The sequence below is a fragment of the Vicia villosa genome, linkage group LG1 (assembly GCF_029867415.1).
Source record: "Vicia villosa cultivar HV-30 ecotype Madison, WI linkage group LG1, Vvil1.0, whole genome shotgun sequence".
In the NCBI taxonomy this organism is placed as follows: Eukaryota; Viridiplantae; Streptophyta; class Magnoliopsida; order Fabales; family Fabaceae; genus Vicia; species Vicia villosa.
In genome coordinates, this window is record NC_081180.1 from 118,946,644 (window position 1) to 118,974,113 (window position 27,470).

Sequence of the window (27,470 nt, forward strand, 5' to 3'; positions counted from 1 at the left end):
GCACATGTTACGCACAAGTTACTAACCGAGTGAAAAAACAATTTGTGAGTGGAAATGAATTGAATATTTGAAATGACTTAATATAATATAGACGATTAAAACTATTTATCCATGATTTGGCGCTTTGTGCGGGTTATCGTACAATTAGATTCAACATAACTACATAAGAGATGTGATGGAGAGTGTGATTGTGCGTCCTAGATAAACATGATGACCTATCTATTCCGTGTACATTTCTCTTTAACACTAGTTATTAGGTATTATTTGTGGGTGTTACCGGATAGACCATAACATCTTCAATAAAAAAAATAATATCAATGAAACATAAAATTTATAATTAAATGTAACTAACTAGTGAGTCATATAAATATCAGATTAAGAAAAGATCAATTATGGCAAGGAAAATGACAATGTTAGATGATTAAGTATATAACAATTGAAAAGTAATGATGCTCAACACCTCAGAAACCGAGTAAGCTCGCACATTCGGTATAGTGGTGGGTCCTCCTTCAAATATTCATCATACACACGTATGTATAAATACAATTTTGTTTGCTACAACCAATTCATGCTTCATAGGAGTTACAATCAAACACCATAGCTTAAGGTTCAGGTAATGTTTCGTTTAATTTTGCTTTACTAAGGTTTTGGTATTGTTAATAACATGCATGAAGTTTTGATATTATTTTATTATATGGTCCATATAATTGATGGACAATGTTCCTTGCTTTGAATTTTATGATCATGTTTGTCTTTCTTATGGTCAAGTTTGGTGTGTTGATGGCTTAGATTTTGCTAGTCTTGTTTTGAAACTACTTTATTAGTAGCTTTTCTATTTAAGACTTTTCGGTTATATTCATGAAACTTTAAATATGGTGCCTCTTATTGTTATATCCCTTTGTTTTGGATCGTGTTAACACAGTCCTAGACGCGGTAGAAGCTTTACTTCGACCTGTGAAGACAGAAGCGGACTCATCCTTGACCGAGCCTCTTCTTAAATTCACAAATACTTTTTTATAATAATTATTGATGGTTTTTATTGCCAATCTCAATGCCTTTAAATAGGCTTATAGTAAAAGAAAAGTCCTAATTAAGTTAGGTTAATAGTAACTACCTTTAGCTATAATTACTATCATTTAAATTTAAATGATAATAATCCTATTGAATAGGTAAATTCTGTTCCAACCTAAATCTTATCCTAAAAATATTGAAATTCAAATTTGAAAATTCTGAACTAAATCTTACTAGTATTAAACTACTACTGCAACAAGTATTCTTGAACTAAAGATTTCAAGACTTGCCTTGGAGAAAGAACAAGAGAAAATTTAAATTTTGGTTACTGAAATTTTTATGCAGATTCAAAGCTCATTCAAGATGAGTAGTTGCAGGATTGCTGGAGTCAAATATGAGTGCCTGCTTTTTGGTATGATGCATACTCATGCTTGTTTTATAAAAAGTATATTATTACCTTTCTGCCTTTTGAATTGGTTGTATTGATTTTGGTTCCACATGTTGGTAACAATAGATATGGATGACACTCTCTACCCATTGAGCTTAGGGATCAATTTGGCATGTCGCAAGAATATCATAGGTACACACATAAATAATTTATTTCAAATTATTTCATATGTATATGTAATAGAAGTACTATAGTTAATAAATCTTGTTTGCAGAATATATGTTAGAACACTTGCATATTGAAGAAAGTAAAGTATCAAAGATGTGTCTAGATTTGTATCTCGAACATGGAACAACTATGGCAGGAATGAAGGTATGTAGATTTGACATTAACCTCGGTTTTCTCGTCGTAATTTCTTTTTCTTTTTTTGAGTTGTAACTTTAATCTCCTATTATCAGGCCCTTGGTTACGAGTTTGATAATGATGAGTTTCATGCTTATGTGCATGGAAGATTACCATATGAGAAACTAAAGCAAGATTTAGTGTTAAGGAACCTTCTTCTTTCCATGCCTCAGCGTAAAATAGTATGTCACGAAAAACTTTCCATATCAGTTTGTTTTTTTTTCATCAAGAGCATTACATAATATTATTCAAATACTCGATGTTATTTGCAGATATTCACCAATGCAGATCACGCGCATGCTATTGAAGTTCTCAGCAGGCTTGGCTTGGAAGACTGCTTTGAGGGCATCATATGCTTTGAAACACTTAACCCTCTCAACTCTTGTCGAGAAATCCTCTGCAAACCTTCTGTTGAAGCCTTTGAGGCTGCTATTAGAATCGCGAAAGTGGATCCAAAGAAAACGGTAAAACTGATTATTTGTATGTATTTTCGTCCCTAGGCTTGAAAACTCTTGGAATCAATGCATGATATAGTTCTCTTATATCTTCTGCAGATTTTCTTTGATGACAGTGCTAGAAATGTTGCAAGTGGAAAAGTAGCTGGATTTCACACTGTGATTGTAAGATACTATAATTTTCTATCTGCGAAAAAATCTACTTAATTACTGCTATCATATGCAATGCAAGCTAACAAGTAACAACATATTGATGGCAGGTCGGTCGTTCAGATTTAGTGCCCGGTGCAGACCATGCTCTCAACAGCATTCATAATATCAGAGAAGCGCTACCTGAAATATGGGAGGTTGAAGAAGGCAACCAACAGCAACTAATCCAATCGCTTGCAGTTGAAGCTACCGTCCACGCATAGGTTTTGCTTCGATGAAATATTTTAGTAAGATTATCTGACAAATCAAGAGTTTCGCCTCAGCAGAATTTTGTCTATCAAAATTACAATAATGTTGCAACTGTCTCCACAGTATAGTGGTGCTTAAATGTATTAATCTTGCAAATGGCATCACGAAATGGATGCGAGACTATTAGATGCAAAGTTCTTAAGCATAAATTTATAATAGAAAATGACAATTACTGTTTAAGGATTTTGGTATCACAAAATATAGGTCATGTATCTCTCTTAACAAAATTATTCACCAAATGCCCTTTCAGTAACATTAAATTTTAACTACGGGAGAGAGCAATGACAATTCAAAAACATGAATCGAACAACTCCCTCACGAAACACCCTCCAATACTGAATTGCACTCGACAGTCGGAAGAATGTACAGCACTTTGGAGTAAAGATCAACCATCTAAAGGCAGTTCTCCAGACTTGGCAATTTTGCACTGTTTCTTGGGACTATTGTCATAGCTGCTTGTCTCCTGTGATTCGAGTTGCTTCACAATATCCAGTCCTTCAATGACATGTCCAAACACAACATGGCGATTGTCTAACCATGGAGTCTACATCATGAAAATCACAGCAAATACTTAGTATCAAAACCTAAATCTAAACGAACTAAAACAATCTTCAAACAATGTTTGTGTGTGTGTGCGCGCGTTATTTCTTAAAGTGGTAGAATATGGACACATGTATCTCACCGGTACAGTGCATATAAAAAACTGACTGCCATTAGTATTAGGACCAGCATTCGCCATGCTCAAAACTCCAGGACCAACATGCTTCACTGCAAGGAAAAACTTTGAATACCGATTACTAATAAGTAATTTAAATTTCAATATTAACAATCAAAAGCACGACAAGAGACGTACAATCAAAATTCTCATCTTCAAATTTAGAACCAAAGATACTGACTCCACCAGTTCCCTGCATCCAATTAAAACATATTTGAAGTCAAACAAACATCATCAACCTTAACATCATGCACGCACATCCATTGAAGTGCGCGGCTTAATTTATGTTCATGCGAGCATACTAACGAAATACAAGAGTACTCACATTTCCTTCGGTGAAGTCACCTCCCTGAATCATGAAATTTGGTATTATACGATGGAAGAAGCTTCCTTGGTAACCATATCCTTTCGTTCCTGCACAAATATTATTCAACTGCTAAATAACACAATATGTCACATAACACATTCGACCGCGATACTCATACAACTTTTGACTGTTTACCTATACACAAAGTCTTGAAATTCTCAACTGTTTTGGGAACAGCATCTCCGAATAGACCAATTACAATCCTTCCAGCAGATTCACCTCCAATTTCTATATCAAAGAAACATTTGCTTGTCACTTTAGCTTGCAGCTCCGCAACCTAGAAACAACAGAACCAAAGTTATGAATCAAATCTTTTTTCAATTAAAGCAACTACTACTCTACTAGTAATTATTTCTGACTTTTAGATGAAACACTTACATCTCCCTGAGCACTAGCACATGTTATTCTCCGAGAAGTGACTGATTTGGCTTTAGATTGTTGTGAAACAGAAAGCCTTGGCGCATAATGATATCTTGATGACAATTTGCTGCATCCAATGCTACAAACTACTTGTGGCTTCCTCTAAGCAGAAACGAAATGTACAACAAAATTTTTCCATTAATAATATAGACTGATAGAAAACTTTTAATAACACATTCTCTTGAGGCATGGAAGATGAAATGAGTATGAAAAAAGAGTAACCTGGACAGCATGAAAGCGAGGAAGTAGGTTCTGACTCTGCACCAGCTGAGTTGAGAATGAAGAAGCCATTGAAGAAGAAAAATGAGTTTTTTGGGTGGGAAATATGGTACAACAGTTTCTGGATCTCACACCTAATCTTCGCACTCAGGTTTATCTTGTTGCTTCTGTTCTCTCACTTAAGCTGAAACCTTAAAGTTAAAGCACACAACACAACCGCACTGTGTTATCTTCAAGGATAAAGTGATTTTGTCTTTTTTTTTTTCTGCCAGATAAATGTTTTTTAATAATATATTTCGATAAATGATTTAAAATGACTTTGAAATTTTTTTCTTATAAAAAATTATAATTTCATTTATAAAATTAGAATTTTTTAATTTTTATTTATTTCTTTTAATAAAATTCATTTCAGCTTAACTAAAGAACATGCATTATTAACATAATAACATATCTCTAGTGATGTATCATTTTTTTTAATAATTTATAGTAAATATTCTTTTATATATATATATATATATATATATATATATATATATATATATATATATATAGAGAGAGAGAGAAAAGGGGTGATGCACTGACAGTGTAAAATAGTTTTACACTGTTAACCAATCACAACCATATATCCAATTCCATCACACTTTTATCTTTAAAAAATTTTAATGACACGACAAATTGGTTGTTTTCTATTGGATGACAGTGTAAAACTGTTTTACACTGTCAGTGTATATCCATTAAACTCATATATATATATATATATATATATATATATATCTATATATATATATATATATATATATATATATATATATATATATATATATATATATATATATATATATATATATATATATATATGAGGAGTGCTAGCAACACTCTCTTTTCAACACTCTCTCCAACACTCACTTTCTTATTGGTTAGAACATGTGTGGGTCCCTCATTTTGGAAATGGATCCCACATAAAGTGGTAGGACCCACACATGTTTGAACCAATAAGAAGGAGAGTGTTGGAGAGAGTGTCGTTAGCATTTCTCATATATATATATATATATATATATATATATATATTATTAAAAAGAGTGAGAGTGAAAAATGTTTGAATAAAACTGTATGTTTGTGTGAGATATTGGATCGAACTCTAGTATGGTCGAAGGGTAGCTTCTTGGTTCGACAGGATTAAGCATGAAGTCGAAGGTTATTCACATGCTTATGTCGAAGATGCTAGGGTTGTTAGCATGTTAAGTTAGGTTTTAGTGTTTAAACTCTAATTTGTTAAGTTATCTTGTTTATTAAGTTGGCTTGTGTAATGGGCCTTGTGGAAAAAGTCCATTAGTTAGTATGTTAGGTTTTATTATAAATAACATACTAGTCTCTCATCATTGCTAAGCTTCAAATCCTAATTAAGGGTGAGAGAGGTTATTTGTTATTCTTGTAAACTTGTAATCTTGTTTTAAGAGAAAGTAAAAGAATAACAGTTATAACCAATTCTTGTGTTCTTCTTCTCTTCCCTAATTTTTATTATACTTTGTTATTGGTATCGTTTTTCACAACAAATTGGTGCGGTGAGCATGGAGAAGATGCCTTCAACAAAGTATGAGATTGAAAAATTCACCGGAGTGAATGATTTCGGTCTGTGGCGCTTGAAGATGAAAGCCCTACTGGTTCAGCAGGGTTGTTTGGAAGCGTTGAAGGGAGAGGCAGCCATGAATGCTGAATTAACAGCAGCGGAGAAGACAACTATGATCGAGAAAGCACACAGCGCAATTCTGTTGAGCCTTGGTGATAAGGTTCTATGACAGGTATCAAAGGAGACGATGGCATCAGGGTTATGGGCAAAACTTGAAAGTTTGTATATGACCAAATCACTGGTAAATCGACTCTACCTGAAGCAAGCTTTATACTCATTCAAGATGGTTGAAGACAAAGTGTTAGCTGAGCAGTTGGATATGTTCAACAAGCTGATTCTTGATCTTGAAAATATTGATGTAAAGATCGATGATGAAGATCAAGCGCTGTTACTATTGTGCGCTTTGCCTCGATCACATGCTCACTTCAAAGAAACTCTCCTGTATGGAAGGGAGCCCCTGACCTTTGAAGAAGTTCAATCAGCCCTATATTCAAAGGACCTGAACGAACGAAAGGAGCATAAACCTTCGACTGTTGGCGAAGGTTTGGCCGTTAAAGGAAAACTCTTACGAAAGGATGGTAAGTTTGACAAGAAGAAGGGCAAAAGCCAGTCGAAGTCTTACAGTGGCGAAGCATCTGGCATTCGATGCTATCATTGTAAGAAGGAGGGTCACACAAGAAAGGTGTGCCCTGAACGCCTGAAATATCGTGGAGGTAAGGATAATGGCAATGCAGCCATTGTTCAAGATGATTTCGAATCATCTGATGTTCTTGTGGTTTCAAGCAGTGACTCGAGAAGAGAGTGGATAATGGATTCAGGTTGCACTTGGCACATGACTCCAAACAAAGACTTGTTCGAGAAATTATGTGATCAAGATGCTGAACCAGTAGTGCTTTCAACTACAAGTTTTAGCCGGTCTCTTTTCTCGAACCAAAGGTTCTGATACCATTGTCAGCGCAACATCGGGGGAGGGTCGAGTTCGGGAGCATTGATAATTTTCGGGATATTCCTTTGAGCAACACACCTTTGTGGGAGACACACCACTTCTCCACCTAAAACCTTAAGGTAATAGGTGAGTGGGTTCTCCCACTTATATATGCTCTCAAGTCACCACATGAATTTCCAATGTCGGACTATTATCCACACTCACACTTGATTCTCAACACTCCCCCTCAAGTGTGAGTCTTACACAATACTCCCCCTCATGTGGAAGCTCTCTCTTCCACATACACTTGACTTCAACTACATGTATCTGTTGATTCTCTTCAACTACCTGTATCCGTTGACTGAGTCTTACACAATGCTCCCCCTCATGTGGAAGCTCTCTCTTCCACATACACGTGACTTCAACTACATGTATCTGTTAATTCTCTTCAACTACATGTATCCGTTGACTTTCAAGGGATCCATGTGTTATTATATATATTATTAAACTATATTTCAGCTTTATTTTTTTTATTTTTGACTTTAATGAAGATGCATTGTCAATGTAATTTTTTTTTACTTTATCATCAAATAAGAATATATGATTCTACTGGAGAGTATGAAAATGAAACAAGAGAATAGTGAAGGAAAGATTTCAAAAGCATGAAATGTCTATGAAGACTTACCTCGGTTGTTTCTTAATTATTGTTAGTCAAACATATTATTTTCATCGATAGTTTGTGGTGATTTTGAGAACAATAAATTGAACAACAATAAATACCAGTGTCTTGATTACTGAAAACAATATGGCAGTCAAAAAAAATATTCCCCGAGAAGTTATGTAAGTTTTCTCTTCAGTGGAAATTTCCACCCGAGGACTTTAAACTGTGGGCGAGAATTACAAGATGGTGTGGTATGATGAGAAATATAGTTAAATAAGAGAGGAGAATATATAGCAAAAGAGAAAAGAATACAACAATGCGCGCGATTCCACTCTCCACGGAAGCTTTCCTATTCCCTCAACCATCACCCACTTCCATTATTTCCATTACCCATTCCTCCACCCTTTTATCCTCTCACCCTTTTCATTTCAACAAAACCCTCTCCACCACACCACGCTCCTTCACCTCCAAAACCACTCCTTCCTTCTATCCAGCTTCCAAATCCAACAACCCAATCACTTATGAAGACGACGAAGACGATTCCGGGAATTTGTTGGTTACAGAGGATAACGAAGTTCAAGAGTTAGATTCGTTGGTTGAGGATGGGGTTTTCATAGAGGTCACCAAGCTTGAGAAGAATTCACGCAGAATTGAGTCTAGGATTTCAATTGACGCTTCGCTTGATTCCGTTTGGGGTATTTTGACGGATTATGAGAGGTTGGCGGATTTTATTCCTGGACTTGCTCTTAGTAAATTGATCCAAAAGAGTCCCAATTTTGCGAGACTTTTGCAGGTTATTTCTTCTCTCGATCTTAAAGTTTTGTTGCATGTTTTTGGAATTATGTCTCCTAATACTTTTTGTTAATAACTTTCAAATTGGGAGGTAAAGTTTGAGAATTGGAGTGATTCAGAGATTATTTTTATTGGACACAACACAGCTCTTACAAGGGCTTGTATTATATTTATAAGGTATATAAGTTTAGTTGCATGTTTGAATTGGAAAGTTTGGTAGATTTGCTGGGTGCTACTCTTATTTTGTCGAACTCGAGGTGATTATGCCAAAAAACTACACTCTGTGTTGGTTTTTGGTTTTCTAGTGGAATTTCATTTTCTTGTTTCTCAAGACACATAGAAGAGAAGCTACTATTGCAAGATTCTAATTTGCCCCCACTGTGCCATTAAATCACTAGGGAATCAAACACACGTTGAAATTTGAGTGAAATCATGTTACCAACTTGATTTCAGCAAATTCACGGTGATTCCAAATATGAAAGTAGTAGGGAGGAAACTTCCTCCTTCTTTAGCAGAGCCGTTTTATGTGAACTCTATCATTAGAAGTTACCAAAGGACCTGTATAGTTCTAAATACGGAGTTGCCAAATACACCGGTTACATCTAACAAGTGAAATGAATTGATTAGAATTTATGCTCTCAGACCTCAGTATAAGTTCAGTACTTTATAGTTTGCTTTTGCTTCTCTTTAATGGACCTTAGGCCTTACCCTTGCTATTGAAATTTTCAATATAAATAAAAGGCTTATTGAATACAAAATATTGAATACACTATTGTGTCGTGTCGTGCTCCAGTGTCTGTGTCGGAGTGTCTGTATCATAGTCTACAATACATTATTGAATACACAAAATTGTCAAATAGCAACAACCTAGCACTGTTTTGTAGTGAAATTCAAACAAACTTCTACTTCCCACAATCCACATTTGACAGCACTTTGCAAGAAGCATCAGCTGAAGCATCGTTTTACTTTCAAACTGTGTCGGTCATGTTATGCTTAGTGTTAATATTAGGTTAAAGTCAAATTGTATAAGGAGTTAGATCATATCATGTCCAAGTATGGTTGTGTCTAATTTACTTTCTTCACAGCATGGTTTTATTTCCCCCTTAACTACAAACTGGTATCCTTTCTATGTTTTTCCTTGGTCATGAATTTGGTTTGAAATACATTTATTTGCTGACCCATTATCATCTGAACAGATTGGAGAGCAGAGCTTGGCATTTGGGCTAAAATTTGATGCCAAAGGAGTTATAGATTGTTTCGAGAAAGAATTGGAGACTCTTCCATCTGGTATGAAGCGTGACATAGACTTCAAGATGATTGAAGGGGATTTTCAACTCTTTGAAGGAAAATGGTCTATTTCACAGGTAGGAATTTTGTTTCTTCCTTTCTTGTTAGAATTCTTCTGGATCCAACATAAAAATCATACATACTTGTGCGAATTAGTTACTTTCCTACTTCACTTGTATTTTTCAAATGTTTTTAGGACTGAATTGGTTTGAGAAAACTTTTTTTGTTTTTCTTTAAAATTGATACCTTCATTTTATTTGTTTTCTATTTTCCAAATTTTGTATAAAATCATAAAATCAGTTTTCCATTATTTTCACTACTTCCTATGCTGGTCTTGGAAAAGATGAAAAAATGTGTAACTTTTATACTAGTAATAGCAAAAATAGGAAAAATAAATTACTATAGTAGAAAACTAGGAAAGCTGTTTCTTAAATCAAACATGGTCTTAGTTTTGAAAATTGACATAATATTTTGAATGGATAATGGCTATGTCCATCATATCTTGGAAACTCAAATTTTGTACTGGCAATTTAAACTATTGACCAATATTGACAAAAAGGGATCTTGCTTGCTTTTGGCTTGACTCTGATGAGTCTCACTCATCACAAAGACAACCTTCCTCAATTTTCAATACATGTTCATCGACTTTGCTTTGAAAGATCATAAGTTTGTGAGATTTTGAAACCATATATTCAACAAGGTTGACACCAATACAGTGCTAACTTCCTAGACAATGATGGTTTTGCAGCTGTTCATCAGTGGAAGTGACGAGTCTCCAATACGAGAGATTAACACGACACTTACATACGTTGTTGATGTCAAGCCAAAGATGTGGTTGCCCGTTGGGCTCATAGAGGGTAGACTTTGTAAAGAGATAAAAAAGAACCTTATAGCCGTAAGAGGCGAAGCTCAGAAAGCTACTGACAGAACCATGGATGTAAATCAATTTGGATGAGGTTTTGTAAATATTATCATAGAAAAAATGACTACAAGTCAAATTCATTGTGTCAATTCTCACTTTGTAAAGTTGCAAGGTTGGCCATATTCTGTTCCTAAATTATGTTCAAGTTCTGGACTGGACCACACTGTTATTTACTTTGAACCCTTTATACTCACTTGAGAAAGTGCCAGTTGTTATTTTCTGCTACTGGGAACAGTTTCAAATACTGCTGAATGTAGGACTTAAGCTATGTAAGTGCAAAGGTCTGTAACACAGGTATTCATGAAGTTGGAAATGTTTGGCTGACCAACACAGATAACCACACCCATTGAAAAGATTGACATAAGAATGCAGTACTCGTAGATGAATGATGGTTGTTGTTACTATAACCGGGGTGGATTTATATTAGTAAATAATAGTGCTAAAACATTTTAGTTATAAAATAGTACTAGTATTTTACATTGAGAATTTAGTGCAATTAATGTTTTTTGAGATGTTTGCATAGGTCACTCATATCAAACACATCCTTGAGTCTCATGGAATTTCTCAATGTTACCTCTAGTAATGGGAACATATGGAATTTCTCAATGATATCAATGATACCTCTAGTAATGGGAACATCGTCAACATAGAGACAAGTAGCAAAATCTGTGATTTCAGTACCTTTTATGTATACACCAATTAATTGACTTATGAGGAAGAAGCTCAACAAGTGGCCGTGGCCATGTGTTATTTCTCTCTATAGCATTGATTTCATCCTGCTCTTTTAATCTCTACTGTGAATATGCAAAGGCCTCCTACCAAGTGATTGGTTCGGTGTCTGCCATGAAAGCCAGATATACCGACTCTCCATTATCACTGATTGCATTATCTGAAAGGACCTCGTGATCATTGAGTCTCATGAAACAGAGTCTTGTTCTTACTGATCTTCTGTCAGCCTTTGATTCATCTCTAGGTGGTGGTTCATCCTTTACAACTTGATTCGTATTATCTGATTGAAATGTGACCCTCTTATATGGTATTCCTTCCCAATTTCAGCATGCTTTTTCATCTGTAGTGACATCTTTATTGATGACAATCTTTTGTTGGTGAGGATCAAATAATTTGTATGCTCCTCTAGAATCATAGCCAATCAAGATCGATGTCTCACTTTTATCATCTAACATCCTTCTTCTTTCATTTGAAACATGTCTGTAACATAAAGATTCAAACAATCCATAAGTGTTTGACACCAGACTTGTTACTTGACAATAATTCTTCCGATGCGATGTCTCATAATCTCCTTGTTCGGAATGTATTAAACACATAAGCATAAATAAATATTGCTTCTCCCATAATATAACTTTTGATTGTGTTTATGAACTTATCATCAAATTCTAATAGGATTGGATGGCCAAGTAGGCGCTTAGAGTAACCAGTATCAAGACCACACATCCGAATTATTTTTGTGAGAATTTGTGGTAACTATGATTAATATATCATTTGAATCAAAATTTCACACTTAGCATATAAAGCCTTGTTATCACGCTTCTTCTTTCATCATTTGCAAGTTTTGAAATCTTTGGCAATGTGTCCTCATTTCTCACAATTATACCAATGAACCATGCTTTTATCAAACTTCATGTAACCACCATTCTTGTTTTTGAAAGAGTCGTTCTTTCTTTTATTGGATTGTTAAGCCTAATCATGATCAACATTGCAGTGGTCGTGAACATTTGAAGACTCTCCATTACCCTTATTCATCTCACCTTTCCACTTTCCCTTGCCTTTACAATTCTTGTTCCAATGACCACTATTTTTGACACCACCATGAGCAATCAAAGCTTGTTGTTGAACCTTGATTTGCATTATATCTTTGATTCTCTATTCGTAAACATCAAAGAAATTATGCAATTCATTGACTGATATTATTGAAAGATTCTTAGACTCCTCAATTGTCATAACAATGTGATCAAATTGAGAGGTCAGGGTCCTGAAAAACTTTTCAATAATATGTTGACTAGTAACTTTAGCACCATAGTTCTTCATTGCATTGACAGTTGTTTACAATTTTGTAAAAAAAAAATTCTCAATGGATTCTTTATTTTTCATGCCAAGCAACTCATACTGCCTTCTAAGATATCAGAGCTTCCCTTTCTTCACTTTATCTACACCTTCATAGGCATTATCTAGAATACCTTAAGTCTCCTTTTGTTGTCTTGAATGCATAAATCTTCTCAAAATTTACAAAAACACGCAAATTGATGAATGATGAGCTATGCTTTGCAATCACATTTCTTGATGGGTAACTTATTGTGCCTCAGTTGCATTTGTGTGTGTTTTTATATAAAAAAAGAAAGAAAAAAAGTGATACACTCACAATCACAATATAAAATATTTTTATACTGTCAATCAATCACCACTATATATTCAATTAAATCTTTCTTTTATTTAAAAAAAGTTTAATGACATGACATATTGATGACTTTGTATTGGATGATAGTGTAAAACTATTTTACACTATCTTGAATCACCACTATATACCTTAAGTCTCCTTTTGTTGTCTTGAATGCATAAATCTTCTCAAAATTTACAAAAACACGCAAATTGATGAATGATGAGCTATGCTTTGCAATCACATTTCTTGATGGGTAACTTATTGTGCCTCAGTTGCATTTGTGTGTGTTTTTATATAAAAAAAGAAAGAAAAAAAGTGATACACTCACAATCACAATATAAAATATTTTTATACTGTCAATCAATCACCACTATATATTCAATTAAATCTTTCTTTTATTTAAAAAAAGTTTAATGACATGACATATTGATGACTTTGTATTGGATGATAGTGTAAAACTATTTTACACGTCAGTGTACTATCTTTTAACTGAAAAAAATTGATTTTAAATATAATTATAATTTCAAAATAAATAGAATTTTTTTTAAGTATTATTATAAGTTGTTTTGAAAATCAACTTAGTTTGATTTTAAAATAAAAACTTACAAGTTACAACTACTCCAAGCAAATCTTACTTAATCTCTTTTAAAGTAATTGCATTGTTTTAATTATTCTTTGAGGTAATTTATTTTTTCAAATTAAGGGACAATTGAGAAATAAAAATAATATTTTATAACTAATATTATTTAATTTTACTAAAAAATTGATATTATAAATAATATATATATATATATATATATTATATATATATATTATAAATAATATATATATATATATATATATATATATATATATATATATATATATATATATATATATATATATATATATATATATATATATATATATATATATATATATATATATATATATATATAAAGCAGGATTCGTTAACATCACCTTAAAAAAGAAAGTAGAGTATACAGAAAAAAATTTTGTGAAGTTATTTAGAATAAATATTCAATTGTTTTATGATACTTTTTTCGATTCTTATTAATTATTTCCGCATATTTTATATATATATATATATATATATATATATATATATATATATATATATATATATATATATATATATATATATATATATATATATATATATATATAAGAGGAAGTAGTTAATAAAAATTGAAGAAAGGTTCGTGATACAATTGAGTAATTGACTGTTTGGAGTAGATGCAATTCTAAACAACTTTACAAAATTTAGAATTCTTGTTAGTATACTTGTATATTTTAGGTGACTTGATGTCATTTAAACACGTGATGCAACTCCCATTTCTTATTTCACTTCCACCTACTACACAAACAGCCCATAAATTATTTTACCTCACTATATTTTGTCACCCTAAACCTCTTTTCCCAAAGAACAAACATATGCTGTTAAATTAATTACTAGCATATGGTTTTGGAAGATATATATGGATATCGTCATCAAATATACTCCTTAAAGCTGCTCCATTTCGTTACAACTTTTATGCTTTATACTTATTTTTTAATTATAATCCTATGTCCATAGTGGTCACTCATTCTCAAAGCCTATGGTGTTGTTTGATATGATTTCACGTGGAAGGTTTTTATTGTATAATTGTCGTCTTGCTCCTTATCCCTGTATAAATTAAGAATTTTCTGAGCGAAGACTTTGATTGAAGATATATTGGCTTCATAAAATGACTATTTTGTTATTTTATTATAAGATGTACCATGAAGTCATGGATTTTTGTTTGTTTCACTTTATTTCATCATATATTAGCGTTGAAAAGAGACCAAATGGGGACCATATAGTTTGCTTCAAACGTCATAATTTATTTGGTTTGGTTGGTCAACATTTGTGGGGAGGTTGTCTTGGTGCTTATTGTGGAATAGGTGGTCATGTTTTTACAACACTTTTTATTCTTATTTATTTGTCTATTCTTTTACACTATTAATCACTACCTCTTCTATTTTTTATTATATATATATTATTTAAGGGGAAATTGTATTAAATAATAAGTCATTTTATAGTATTGGAAAATTATTAATGTATTTGTTTACTATACTTTTAATTTTTTATTAAATTTTTTTACTTTATCTTTTTTATTATGATTTTTTATCTCTCATCTAATTAAATTATATACTTTTTTAAATATTTTTAAAGTGTCAAAATAACCTATAATAAAAAATAGAAAATAGAAAATAGAAGTAGTCTCGTTAAGCTAACTCATATGGTAGTTATATAGAGACATTCGATTGTAGGAATACTGATTCGAACCCGCAACACTTCACTTTTAAATTTGGTTTATTGTTGTTGTTGTTGAGTTATTATTTATTGTTCTTGAGTAATGGTGATGATGAAGTTTTTTGAGTTTGAAGAAGACACGAGTGGGAAGTGACGAAGATCATTGAAATTTTTTAATAAAATTAAAATTTGGTCTCTAATTTGATCGTCGTTCACATTATTGAATAGTTTTCTTTATTGACAATTGAACTATCCTTTTGTATATTGGTAATTAACAATAATCCTTAAGATGGATAAAGCTTGCTACGTGGCATACCACATCAACATCTTTTCCATTATATCACTGTCACATATGTATGAGTTTAGTCATATTAAATTATCACGTGGCACGCTATGTCAGTTTTGTTAATAGTTTGAACTAAAATTAGAGACAAAAATGTATAGAGGAACCATTATTCTAAGAAAAAGTTTTTGAAGATTAAAATTGAATGTTGGAATATGTAGAGGGTTACAAACATACTGAACTATAGTTAATATAAATAATTTAGTAAAGATGACTTTGAACAATTTCATTGTATTTTTTAATTTGTTTGTAGAACTTTTTAAATGAACACTACCAAAAATTCGCTCATTAGCCACGGTTAATTTTCCACGGTTATATAAATGTGGCTAAATTTGTTAGTTTGCCACGGGTAAACCGTGGATAAATTATTATGATAAAACATTTTACAAGCAACCACAATTTAATAGCCACACCTAATTTAACCGTGGATAAAAAAAATAAAAAATTTAAGGAAATCAAGTTTGACACGGTGTAACGGTGGCTAAGAAAAGCGGGATTATTTCATTCACGCGCTATTCTTTTCCCTCTTTATTTTTCATTTTACTTTTTTTTTCCAGATAACCCCCAATCTTCCAGTTTCTTCCATTCAGTTCTCTTCTCTGTCATAAAACTTCTTCTCTTCTCTGCCGTAAAATTCCTTCAAGAAACATGAAATCGTCTCATTCAGTTCAGATTCACTAATCCCCAATTTTCCTCTTTCGTTAATTGTCGGTAAGTTTTATTGTTGTTTCAGTTCATAAACATGAAATTGATAAACCCTAATCCTCAATTAATTTGTTTCTGAGCTGTTTACAAATTCAAGGTTTATTTCAGTTTTATGCATTGTTTACAATCCCTAATCTTTCTCTTATTTCAGTTTCGTTTCCTATTTTGATTATGTCCCTAATTGTTCTTCACTTTCAGTGACGTTTCCGATTCGACAACACTACTAATCGTTCTCCTCTCTCAATCTTATTGTTAGGTGTTGTTTCTGATTCTGTTGCACTACTAATCGTTCTGAGCTACATTTGAAACGTTGAAAGATTAGACAACACTACTAATCGTTCTGAGCTACATTTGTTGAGTTCAACGGTATTTTTCAGAACTTAAATAACTTATCTTTATGCTTCTGTTCGTATATTTTAGATATATTTCCATGCCTTTATGATAGTGTTGATATGCACTTCGTTGATTTAAGTAGCATTTCCATTTAATGGAATGACTCATGTTGAAGCTTTTTACCGCTCGGTTGCAGGGTGTTTTAAGCTTTGGCTTATTCTGGAATGTTTTATGTAATTCCCATTTTTGTTATTTGTATTGGTTGTTTTATGTTAGTTTCTTTCTATAGCTGTTTAGGAGTTGCTTAACTTTCTGCTAGTTTCTGTCTGGTGTAATGGTGTTTTGTTCTCATGATGAATAAACAAAAAACTAAATGGTTTTAATAAAATTCAGATGATCAATTTAGGGACAATATTTCTCAGCCTCAACCTCAACATTCTAAAAAGAAAATAAACAAGTCTTAATACAAAAACATTATAAAGATGATTTGATAATACTAATTAATTACTATAGAATTGTATATAGAATTGTAATGTGTTGTAGTAAGATCTATATAATGGTGCAACTCAAGAAAATGCTAGTAGCAATCTGGTCCGAAGGACCTTTATGTATCTTTTACTGTGAAATGCAAAGAATTGGTCAGTGGAGAAGTAAGTAGTGATAGTAGTAATCATGAGAGGAGAGAGTATATGTAAATATGTTTACATGATGTAACAAGTATATGATCATGTACTTTTGCTTTGTGACATGCCTTATACCTTCTCTAATTAATTCCATTTGCTGATTAAAAAAAACTTAAGGGCATATATATGAATAATTTAAGCCATGTACATGTTATCTTGTTTTTATTTATGCAATTATTATAGTTAAAAGGTTTTTCTAAATCATTATCCAACTATAGAGAATATTGTAGTATGAAATTGTTGTCTCATAATGTAAAAATCACTATCAAACCAAAAACGCTTCATACTATCTTAAAGTTGGAGGCCATTTTTGTTATATCCAGCAAGGCTTATACATAACCAAATTTAATGTGATATATGGCTTTATCACCATGATTCATTAGCTGAATATTTTAGGGCCTGCTTAGTTTTTCAATGTGTACTTGTTTCTTTCTTTTTCACATTTCACTATAGATATCAATGCTTTCATTTGACTTCTTATTTCTTACACTGCAGAGGCAGTGTTCAGCAGTGAGGTGAACAAGTTGAAGGCAAATCAATTTAAGTCATTTGAGTAAGTTCTATTTTGTTTTAATTACGCTTCTTTGTCTTAGGGCCTGCTTAGTTTTTTAAAATTATTTTTAATACTTTGAGTTCATGTTTATTTTAATTAGTACATACAAGTATACAACAATAAGCCAAAGTCTTTATTGAATTCACTTATTAATAAATCCATTATATATATATATATATATATATATATATATATATATATATATATATATATATATATATGAATGAAAGTTTGATCGTTGCGGCTTATGGGGCTGATTTTAAATGTATAAGCTTAATTCTTTTTTAAATTTAAAGCAGATTTATCCAATTATGATAAATAAGAGTTGGATTGACAAGCCAATAAAATCAAAAGAGTTTAAAGATGGGGTGGTCCAATTTTTGGACTTTGCCTTTTCTAATGCAGCAGTCAATGGAAAAATATTGTGTCCTTGTATTACATGCGGATTTAATCTTTCGGGTAATAGAGTTGAAGTATTTGCTCATCTCCTTCGAAGGGGATTTCCTAGCAAGTACACATTTTGGAATATGCATGGGGAGAAACATATCCAACGCAATGTTGAATCAGAAGGCCAAGTAGAAACGCCGCCAACTAGACAACGTCCAATGCAAGATATGTTAAATGATGTCTTTGGTGTCTTAATTGATCAAGGAGTTCAAGATCATGGGCCATCAAATCCTTCTAATATCGAGGACCCCACAAGTACAGAGGATATAAGTAATGAGGAGTTGAAAAAGATTAAAGATTTGATGGAAGATGGAAATCAAGAACTCTATCCTGGATGCACAAAACATAGCAAACTATCATTCATTGTTCGTCTCTACCATATAAAAATTTTATGTGGTGCCACAGATAAAACATTTTCGATGCTTATTGAACTTCTAAATGATGTTTTTCCCTTTGCTAAACTGCCAACATCTTTCTATGAAGCAAAAAAGACGATCAAGAGGATAGGTTTGAGTTACAATAAGATTCATGCTTGTCCAAATCACTGCATGTTGTATTGGGGATCAGAAGAGGATGAGAAGAGAGATGAATGCAAGATATGTAATACATCTAGATGGAAAGTAGAAGAAAAGGATGGTTCTTCAAATGGTGTAAATGATGGTACGAAAAAGAAACAAAAACCAGCAAAAATATTGCGATACTTCCCACTTATACCAAGGTTGCAAAGGCTGTACATGTCTTCTAAAACTGCAGAGTTATTGAAATGGCATGCTATGGTGGCAAATCCTGATGGGTTGTTAAGGCATCCTAGAGATACTAAAGCATGGAAAGAGTTCAATTCATTTTATCCAGAATTTGCGATTGATCCTCGTAATGTCCGACTCGCATTAGCTACTGATGGTTTCAATCCATTTGGAACTTTAAGTTCTTCAAACAGCATTTGGCCTGTAATGTTGTATCTTTATAACTATCCTCCATGGTATTGTATGAAGCCAACTTCTCTTATCATGTCAATGATAATTCCCGGACCTAAGATGCCTGGAAATAAAATTGATGTTTACTTGCAGCCTCTAGTTGCTGAGTTAAATCAATTGTGGATTGGTGTTGATGCTTATGATATCTCAACTAAAGAAATGTTTCAAATGAGAGCTGCATTATTTTGTACAATTAGTGACTTTCCAGGTCTTGATAACTTATCTGGGTGGAACACACACACGTCGTTTGCTTGTCCATCATGTAAGTTTGATACAAAATCTAAAAGGCTTAAGTTTGGTCAGAAAAATTGTTTCATGGGTCATCGCCAATATTTACCCCATGGTCATAAGTACAGGTACAATACAAAATCCTTTGATGGATATGTGGAACATAGTCTTGCGCCTCATCAAATGTCAGGTTCATCGACACTACGACAAATTGAGGATTATCTAAAAAAGGCTCGTGATGAAGGTACGAGTAAGAAAGGCCCACAACAATGGAAGAAAAAAAGTATCTTTTGGAACTTGCCTTACTGGGAGCATAATCTTATCCGTCATTGCCTTGATATGATGCACATAGAAAAGAATGTTTGTGACAATGTATTGTTCACAGTGCTTGATGACAAAAATAGAACAAAAGATAATCTTTCTGCTCGTAAAGACTTGCAAATTATGGGAATTAGACCAAGTCTTCATCCATATCCAGATCCCAATTCCTCTAAATTTCCTCATTCGTGCTTTAAAATGAAAGCTAAGGAAAAAGACATGTTCCTAAAAATTCTTAAAGATGTGGTTTTTCCTGATAGTTATGCATCAAATATTTCTAGATGTGTTGATACTAAGAAACGCAAAATATCTGGTCTAAAGAGTCATGACTCACACATTCTGATTGAACATCTTCTACCAATTGCGTTTAGAAAAACTCTTCCAAAAGAAGTTGCTTCAGTGTTGATTGAGTTATGTAACTACTTTAGAGAAATTTCATCAAAGGTTCTAGATGTCAAGAATATAGAGAAACTACAACAAAGAATTTCTCTAACCCTTTGCCATATGGAGATGATATTTCCTCCTTCATTTTTCACTATTATGGTTCATTTAGTCATTCATTTGGGAGAGGAAGCAATGATTGCAGGTCCAGTGCATTATAGATGGATGTACCCTGTTGAAAGGTATATTATATTTTTATTATATGTTGATATTCACATTTAATGATTAAGATTTTCTTGGGCTCACCTTATTTTATTTTAGGACCCTTGGCCATTTAAAATCATATGTTCGTAATAAGGCTACACCAGAAGGTTGTATAGCTGAAGGATACATTATGGAAGAATGCCTCACATTTTGTTCAAGATATTTTGAAGATGGCGATATTGAAACGAGGTTCAACCGACCAAGACGCAATGATGATGATAATGGGCTTAATAATAGTAGTGATTCTACTATCTTGTCAAATTTATTTCCAGCATTAGGTAAGCCTATTGGAGCCATCAAGATTGTTTCACTCTCGCACTTGGATAAGATACAAGCTCATCGTTACGTGTTAACTAATTGTGAATTAGTAGACAAATTTCGTGAGTAAGTTCTATGTTTTTACATGTCTTAATTTTATATAAACCTGTTCAACATCTTTCTTAATAAATACAAACTTGATTATATAGGAAATGCAGAATTGAGGTCTCTAGGATGCACCGCGGCAAGAGAAATTCGTCAAAAATTGTGGAAGAATATGTTCACAAACATTTTCATGAGTGGTTTCAAGAATATGTAAGAATATATAATGAGCTTTGATTATATGTTTCTCAAATATTATAACATATACAAGTGGCATAATGCTTCTCAAAATATAATAGGTTGCAAGAAAGGTTGATCCAGATATTTCCGATGAAATTAGTTGGCTTGCAAACGGACCAAATGATATTGCAAGGAGATTTAATGGGTATAACATTCGTGGATTTAAGTTTCGTACCCAAAGGAAGGAGCAAGGTTTTAGAACTCAAAACAGTGGTGTTGTTATGTCAGCTTTTACCAAGAGTTTTTCAACTACAGGGGAGCCTATTGAAAAATCAAGTGATGACATGTACTATGGGAAATTGGTTGACATCATAGAACTTGATTACTATGGTAATCTAAGGGTTGTGCTCTTCAAATGTGTTTGGGTAGATACTAGACCTAACAAAGGAATCAAGATAGATCAATTTGGAATACATAGTGTGAATTTTTCTCGCTTGATACACACTGGCGTGAATGAAATAGATGAACCATTCATCCTTGCTACTGATGCTAGAATGGTGTATTATGTTGATGATCCATTTGAAGAAGGTTGGTCTTGTGTATGTCATATGAAGCCTAGAGACATATATGATATGGGAGACGTTAATTCAACGGACTCTGAAGAGATGATAATGGAAGATATACCTTTTTGTGAGCAAAATGTGGAGAACATAGAAGAACTACCATTAGTTCAAGAAGATGACAATGAACAAGAACCAAACTTCAATGAGGAAGAACAAGTACCCGATGAACAAAATATTGATGAAGATCATGATGGTTGCAGTGATGAAAATGATAATATGGTGTTAGAGTAGTTCAATTATGAACATTTATTTCTTTTGTTATAAGCCATTAGGCATAGTTTTTTTTGTGATTTTCTACTTATTTTTTGTTTATGAACTTTGTACTATTTTTTTCTTATGCAATGACTTGTTCATCATATGATTCATTTAGAATATATTTTCATTCCAAATTTTATCTTTTGTTAGCAAATTGTGCAGATATTTGAATTGAGATGAAGCAAAAACGTAAGTGTTCAGGAAAAGATGTGCTAGAAAGGTTACGAGGAGAAGTTCAAAATAATATAGAAACTTTTCAAGATCAACATCAACATCAACAAAGTAACAACAATCAATCTGAACCTTCCTTACATTCAAATGAAGATCAGCCACAACAAAATATGAATGTACCCAATAGTCCACAACAAGATGTCAACATGACTAATAGTCCATCCTCTGATGACACATTTGACCCTTCCTTAAATACAAATGAAGATCAACTACAGCAAAAAGAGGAGCCTCTACTTGTCAAAGTTAAAGGTTAAAGTCATATATTTATTATAAATATGTTCTTAGATGGTTGATATGCTGTTAGAACATATTTACTAACTTTTATTTATATCTATTGGTAGATATGTGTACTGGTGAAGTTATAACTAAAAAGATGATTGCAAATCAAGTTTGGCATTTGGAAAAAACTAAAAAAGTTATTGTTGAACTCAACAATTTTGGTCAAGGAGATAATAGTAGTTCAAACTTACTTGTGAGGTTCTTAGGCCAAGTTGCTAAAAAGTCTGCCTACTGTCCTATATCAGTTGAAAGATGGGACGAGATGTCCGAAAAATGCAGCCAAGACCAATGGAAATGTATTGAGGTAATTTTTTTAACTTTGCTTAATTTTCTTTTGTTGGTGTGTTTTTTATAATGAAATATTGACCTTTAAATAAAACTTTTTAAGGATCATTTTGAGTTTGACTATGTTGCTGGAATCAAATGGGTGAGGTGTACATTAGGGGAAAGATGGAAAGCCTATAAATATAAGTTACGAAATCAATACTTCTATCCCAACAAAAGAAAGGAAGAAATACTTGCCAATACCCCTTCAGGCGTGGATCCAGTTCAGTGGACTTCTTTTGTGCATCACTACAAAAGTCCAAAAATGAAGGTATAAGTATTCTGTATAGGATATTATTTTACTATGTCATTTTTTTCATATATATATAATATATATTAACTTTTATAGTTTAAAATTGTAGAAACAAAGTGAGCAGAATACCATAAATCGTAAGAAGCTTAAAGTCTCACATGCTGGCGGTAGTAAGAGCAATGCAAGAAGGGGTCGTGAAATGGTAAGTGGTTTCAAGAAATTTATGTATCATAACAAAGTTAAGTTGTAATTAATATTTGTTTGTTAATTTATATCTTATTTACGCTGTTAGGCGCTACAATTAGGGAGGCATGTTTGTCGAAGCGAGGTTATTTTATCAACTTTAATAAAGAAGGATGGGAATTATGTGAACGAAGAAGGAAAGGCCATGGCTGTAAGTATACTTATCTTTCTATTGTTGTCACAATTCTACAAATTTTAAAGATCATTTTCACAATTTTCTGTTGTGAAGCCCCCAACCTGCATTAGATAAGTGTATATTTGGTGCTGTTCTTTGTCTGCAAATGTGGTTTTGTTACTGCTATTGTGCATGTTTATTTGGATGCTTAGTGGAAAAAGAGGATGGTTGCATATTGTATTATGTGGTATAAAACCTTGATGTTTTATCCACTTGTATATTGAATACATGGAAGGCTGCATATTATGTTGCATATTGGATACATGTAAGCCTGCCTATTATTAATAATCACTTAAACATATACTAGTGCAAAAGCATACTTTGGATTGGATATAGAGGTACTTGTGTGAAGTGTTAATTTGAGTTCTGGTATATGCAAATGATGGGTTTCTACACATGATTTATGGCAATTTCCTTTTCTATTTTTTGAGATTTACTCTTTGCATCTGCTGATTAGCTAGAGCTTCATGTGGAGAAAAAATTGTTGCAAGAGGCCATTTAAGTCATTATCAAATAACATAGTAATTATTTTTTGATTATTTTGTTTTTCTCAATGTCATAATACTTTATTTCATAGTTTAGTTGTTCAATATATTTTTCACAACTAAAGAGTAATATTTCTTATTAACAGGAGAAGATTTCAGAGTGCTTGTCTGAAGATAAAGAACGTACCGCCACAATAGGTGTCTCATCAAAGATTAATGTGTATACTGATGATGCCATTGCAAAAATATGTGGAGCAGAACACTCGGGTCGAGTACGTGGTTTAGGCTTAGGAGTTTGTCCTACTCAAGCTTTTGGAAAACGTAGACATTACACAAATTTTATTCAAGTTGGTAGCTTTAGTCAAAAGAATGTTGAAGACTTGCAGAAGGATGTAGAATGTTTGGGAGAAAAACTAATTGGATATGAAGAGACTAAAGAAAAACTTACACAAACCACCGAACAACTCACACATACCACTGAGCAACTTGCACAAGCACAACATCAATTGGAGGTTCTTCAAAACTTCATGAAGCATAAATTTGGCGATGAGTTATCTATTTTCAATAGCAATGCTTCTCCAAATTAGTTTTAAGAATTGAAAGTATGATGCTTGTTTTTTAGTGTTAAGAACTAGAAGCATGATACTTGTTTTTTAGTGTTGAGAAGTGGAAGTATGGTACTAATTTTTTGGTGTTTAGAAGTGGAATTATAATACTTGTTTTGGTTTTATAATTAAGAAGTACTGTAGGTGAAATACTTCAGATTTATGATTGACATTAGGAAGTTATTGTCACTTAATTAAAATATTTGTTTGACTCTTAATTTTGTTTATTTTTGCTTTGAATTCATTGAATTATTGTTTTTAAAGTTTGTGTGAAATAAAAATAACTGGAGGGTTTAATTTTTGTTTTGCCACGGTCAAATAGTGGCTAAAAAATTAAACTAAAATAGATTAAATAAAAATTAGCTATGTTTCGACCGTAGCTAAAATGAAATTTGGATTATGGCTAATAGAGCGGGAAATTATACGCGCGTTTTTTAACTACGGTTTAACTGTGGCTAAACTTATATTTGACATTTCTAAAATATTGCTTTACCACAGTACAACTGTGGCTAATAATTGTTACCACACTCAAAATTACCGTAGCTAAATTATATTTTACCCGTGGATAATAAATTGCAACGCCCCTTTTTTCCACTGTTTTGTAAACCGTGGCTAAGTATATTTTGCCACAGTTTTTTTGTTATTTCGCTACGGTTTTAACTGTGGCTAAGTAGCGAAATTTTGGTAGTGGAAACTTGTAATGGATAAAGAGTATACGAGAAGTGACTTGGAGACCGTGTTAATATGCATGGAGGTCGTATCACCAACTTCTACAATATATCAACCATTTATATTCATACATAAATTTTAGCACTCACCAGGGTCGTGGTAAAATATACATAGGCTCCAAGATCCCAACAACATAACGATAAGTAGACACCGAGCCCCCTCCCCTAAAAAAACTACTTTAAGAAGAGTGAATTCATTATAATCACATCTATAATGTTGTAAATAATCATCACAAGAGACATGCAAATGGTGATGGAGGCTCCATACGTCTTTGTCACAATCACCAAGGAGGCATGTCGAGGAAGGTGAGAAATTGTGACACTAGGTTACCTTGTCACTAATACAATGCAACAACGACGATGATGCATCACAAAATACCATGGATGAGATAAGGAACCATATTAGAAGACTTAATAGAAAGTTGTAATAATAAAGAGGAACGAAAGATATTAGAATGACTCCTTATCATTCCCTAAAAGGATGACAATGACAATGTCACCAATTAATAATTAGGAATCAAAACATCCTCTAAGGATACACATATATGGAAAAGGACAAGGATGATGTGTCACAACTTCCCTTCACAAATGAGATTAGCGAGGAACCAAATTTGAAATGATTCCAAATTCCAATGATGGAAGAATATGAGGAAAAGATGGATACCCATTATCACATAACCTTATTTAATGAAAAGATAACACTTTAGAGAGCATCTCACACTTTGAAGTGCAAGTTTTTCCCGTATTCTTTGAATAAGGTTATCATTTGTGGAATTCCTTGAACTTTTGAAACATTAGATCTATCTCGTCATCACTTTTACTTTTGCAGTCTTCATCTTCTGACTTCATGTATTCCAAGAGCTTTCTTCTTTTTGTCGTCTTCTTCATTATCGGCTAGCCTTTTAGCTCCACTTTATGTTCGTGCAACTTTCCAAACAAGGTAGTCAAATATATAGAAGACAAGTCCCTAGATTTAGAAATTACAGGGACTTTAGGTTGCCAATTGTAGTTTAAGTATCTAAGAGCTTTTATAACCAATACCTCATTTTGAAAAACTTTAACCATATTTCTCATATGATTCATAATATGACCTTTTTCCATATCTTGATTATTTTCTTCGTATTTCATTGTGAAAAGTTCGTACTCATGGGTCAATGTGTTCATCATAGCCCCTTTTTACTTCGTTAGCGCCTTGATTGTAAATTGAATGGTGTCCCACAAAGTAGTGATAATGGTTTTTGCTTTTGAATTGCGCTACACTTTTTCCTTATTCTATATGGTCCAAATATCTCTATATTTGTTTTCCACAACACCATTAGTTAAATTTGTGGGAACAAAAGGAGCTTTTTTTTGTAGAAGTATAAATATCATAATCCATCCCCTCTCTAAAGATTTTATCTTATTTGTCCATAAAGCATACCTTTCTCCATTGAGTTATAGGGGTATATTTAGTTAATCATTTGAAGTCATTTCTACCTCCTAAGAAGATTAGTCTTATAATAGGAGTTAGGATCTAATGTCACTTGTTGACCAAGTGACTCCAAATACAAGAGAGAGGGATAGTGAATTATGAAATTTGAATTTCCAAAATTGATTTATAAAAACACTTAGACTTAAAAGGATTAATGTTAGAAGATAGAAATAAACAGATATAAAGTAGCATAATAATATAAAAGAGAATAGACGAAGAAATAAGTGTCGCGAAAAAGACAAATGACATAAATAAAAGAGAAATAGATAGAAAGATGACACTATAGATTTAGCCTAATTCAGCCTAAACCATTTGACCTAATCGAATCGACAAGAGTTTCTCCTTGAGATATCCACTAAAATAACTTAACATATTTCACAAGATTAACCCAGACAACCTTACAAAGTAACTTCAATTTTTGCACATGATCATCCCAAAAATATTTCACAAACAACCTAGAGCTTTTACATAGGCTCAAATCAATAAACTTCCACAAATAAACAGAGCTTTTACACATGCTAAGCTTAATAACCTTAACCCAAACTTTTTACAGGTTTAGCTTACAACCTTTAACTTTTTTACAAATGGATCACAAGAAAACTACAACCTTGAATAAACAATTACAACACAATACCAATACCAATACAACACAATTCTCATATGAAACTTTTTACTCTCTTGGCACTACTTCTACTCTAGTAAAAAATAA

The 27,470-nt window shown here is 32.7% G+C and overlaps 6 protein-coding genes and 1 long non-coding RNA gene across 8 annotated transcripts; 6 read left to right on the forward strand and 1 right to left on the reverse strand.

Annotated features, from left to right (window-relative positions):
• The first annotated feature begins 531 nt into the window (after positions 1–531).
• On the forward strand, positions 532–2,895 carry LOC131643991 (uncharacterized protein C24B11.05-like). 2 transcript variants are annotated; one of them, XM_058914365.1, is made up of 8 exons: positions 532–613; positions 1,357–1,423; positions 1,526–1,591; positions 1,674–1,771; positions 1,858–1,983; positions 2,074–2,265; positions 2,356–2,421; positions 2,517–2,895. In XM_058914365.1, the coding sequence occupies exons 2-8, from the start codon at positions 1,375–1,377 to the stop codon at positions 2,667–2,669; spliced, it is 750 nt and encodes a 249-aa protein (XP_058770348.1). In that variant the 5' UTR covers positions 532–613; positions 1,357–1,374; the 3' UTR covers positions 2,670–2,895. The 2 variants fall into 2 exon arrangements, with proteins under 2 accessions (XP_058770348.1, XP_058770347.1); XM_058914364.1 differs by lacking the exon at positions 532–613 and having other exon boundaries at positions 1,351–1,423.
• Positions 2,839–4,662, reverse strand: LOC131643992 (peptidyl-prolyl cis-trans isomerase, chloroplastic-like). The gene is made up of 7 exons (XM_058914366.1): positions 4,440–4,662; positions 4,176–4,319; positions 3,933–4,074; positions 3,756–3,844; positions 3,569–3,623; positions 3,398–3,483; positions 2,839–3,259 (listed from the first exon to the last, which is right to left on the reverse strand). Exons 1-7 carry the CDS (start codon positions 4,506–4,508, stop codon positions 3,101–3,103), a joined length of 744 nt encoding a protein of 247 aa, XP_058770349.1. The 5' UTR covers positions 4,509–4,662; the 3' UTR covers positions 2,839–3,100.
• Positions 4,663–7,817: 3,155 nt separating this feature from the next.
• LOC131643990 (uncharacterized) lies at positions 7,818–11,410 on the forward strand. Its single transcript, XM_058914363.1, has 3 exons — positions 7,818–8,442; positions 9,638–9,805; positions 10,477–11,410. The coding sequence occupies exons 1-3, from the start codon at positions 7,966–7,968 to the stop codon at positions 10,681–10,683; spliced, it is 852 nt and encodes a 283-aa protein (XP_058770346.1). The 5' UTR covers positions 7,818–7,965; the 3' UTR covers positions 10,684–11,410.
• A 4,832-nt stretch (positions 11,411–16,242) lies between these two features.
• On the forward strand, positions 16,243–18,056 carry LOC131615545 (uncharacterized). The gene is made up of 3 exons (XR_009287867.1): positions 16,243–16,374; positions 16,625–16,734; positions 17,880–18,056. It is a non-coding gene; the product is annotated as an uncharacterized LOC131615545 (long non-coding RNA).
• Positions 18,057–18,248: 192 nt separating this feature from the next.
• LOC131652620 (uncharacterized) lies at positions 18,249–20,937 on the forward strand. Its single transcript, XM_058922534.1, has 2 exons — positions 18,249–20,527; positions 20,607–20,937. The coding sequence occupies exons 1-2, from the start codon at positions 18,249–18,251 to the stop codon at positions 20,935–20,937; spliced, it is 2,610 nt and encodes an 869-aa protein (XP_058778517.1).
• LOC131652628 (uncharacterized) lies at positions 20,621–21,943 on the forward strand. Its single transcript, XM_058922546.1, has 2 exons — positions 20,621–21,122; positions 21,209–21,943. Exons 1-2 carry the CDS (start codon positions 21,042–21,044, stop codon positions 21,941–21,943), a joined length of 816 nt encoding a protein of 271 aa, XP_058778529.1. The 5' UTR covers positions 20,621–21,041.
• Positions 21,944–22,111: 168 nt separating this feature from the next.
• Positions 22,112–24,544, forward strand: LOC131652636 (uncharacterized). Its single transcript, XM_058922558.1, has 6 exons — positions 22,112–22,447; positions 22,540–22,781; positions 22,866–23,072; positions 23,164–23,256; positions 23,347–23,448; positions 24,104–24,544. The coding sequence occupies exons 1-6, from the start codon at positions 22,144–22,146 to the stop codon at positions 24,542–24,544; spliced, it is 1,389 nt and encodes a 462-aa protein (XP_058778541.1). The 5' UTR covers positions 22,112–22,143.
• Positions 24,545–27,470: the final 2,926 nt, after the last annotated feature.

Coding starts and splice junctions, on each gene's coding strand:
- LOC131652620 (XM_058922534.1), top strand. CDS start 18,249: ATGATAAATAAGAGTTGGATTGACAAGCCAATAAAATCAAAAGAGTTT. Junction 20,528..20,606: donor TGGATGTACCCTGTTGAAAG/GTATATTATATT, acceptor ATTTTATTTTAG/GACCCTTGGCCATTTAAAAT.
- LOC131643990 (XM_058914363.1), top strand. CDS start 7,966: ATGCGCGCGATTCCACTCTCCACGGAAGCTTTCCTATTCCCTCAACCA. Junction 8,443..9,637: donor ATTTTGCGAGACTTTTGCAG/GTTATTTCTTCT, acceptor TCATCTGAACAG/ATTGGAGAGCAGAGCTTGGC. Junction 9,806..10,476: donor GAAAATGGTCTATTTCACAG/GTAGGAATTTTG, acceptor ATGGTTTTGCAG/CTGTTCATCAGTGGAAGTGA.
- LOC131643992 (XM_058914366.1), bottom strand. CDS start 4,508: ATGGCTTCTTCATTCTCAACTCAGCTGGTGCAGAGTCAGAACCTACTT. Junction 3,484..3,568: donor TGAAGATGAGAATTTTGATT/GTACGTCTCTTG, acceptor TTTTCCTTGCAG/TGAAGCATGTTGGTCCTGGA. Junction 3,260..3,397: donor TTTTTATATGCACTGTACCG/GTGAGATACATG, acceptor TTCATGATGTAG/ACTCCATGGTTAGACAATCG.
- LOC131643991 (XM_058914364.1), top strand. CDS start 1,351: ATGCAGATTCAAAGCTCATTCAAGATGAGTAGTTGCAGGATTGCTGGA. Junction 2,266..2,355: donor AAGTGGATCCAAAGAAAACG/GTAAAACTGATT, acceptor TATCTTCTGCAG/ATTTTCTTTGATGACAGTGC. Junction 2,422..2,516: donor CTGGATTTCACACTGTGATT/GTAAGATACTAT, acceptor TATTGATGGCAG/GTCGGTCGTTCAGATTTAGT.
- LOC131652636 (XM_058922558.1), top strand. CDS start 22,144: ATGAAGCAAAAACGTAAGTGTTCAGGAAAAGATGTGCTAGAAAGGTTA. Junction 22,782..22,865: donor ACCAATGGAAATGTATTGAG/GTAATTTTTTTA, acceptor AAACTTTTTAAG/GATCATTTTGAGTTTGACTA. Junction 23,257..23,346: donor CAAGAAGGGGTCGTGAAATG/GTAAGTGGTTTC, acceptor TTACGCTGTTAG/GCGCTACAATTAGGGAGGCA.
- LOC131652628 (XM_058922546.1), top strand. CDS start 21,042: ATGCACCGCGGCAAGAGAAATTCGTCAAAAATTGTGGAAGAATATGTT. Junction 21,123..21,208: donor ATGAGTGGTTTCAAGAATAT/GTAAGAATATAT, acceptor AAAATATAATAG/GTTGCAAGAAAGGTTGATCC.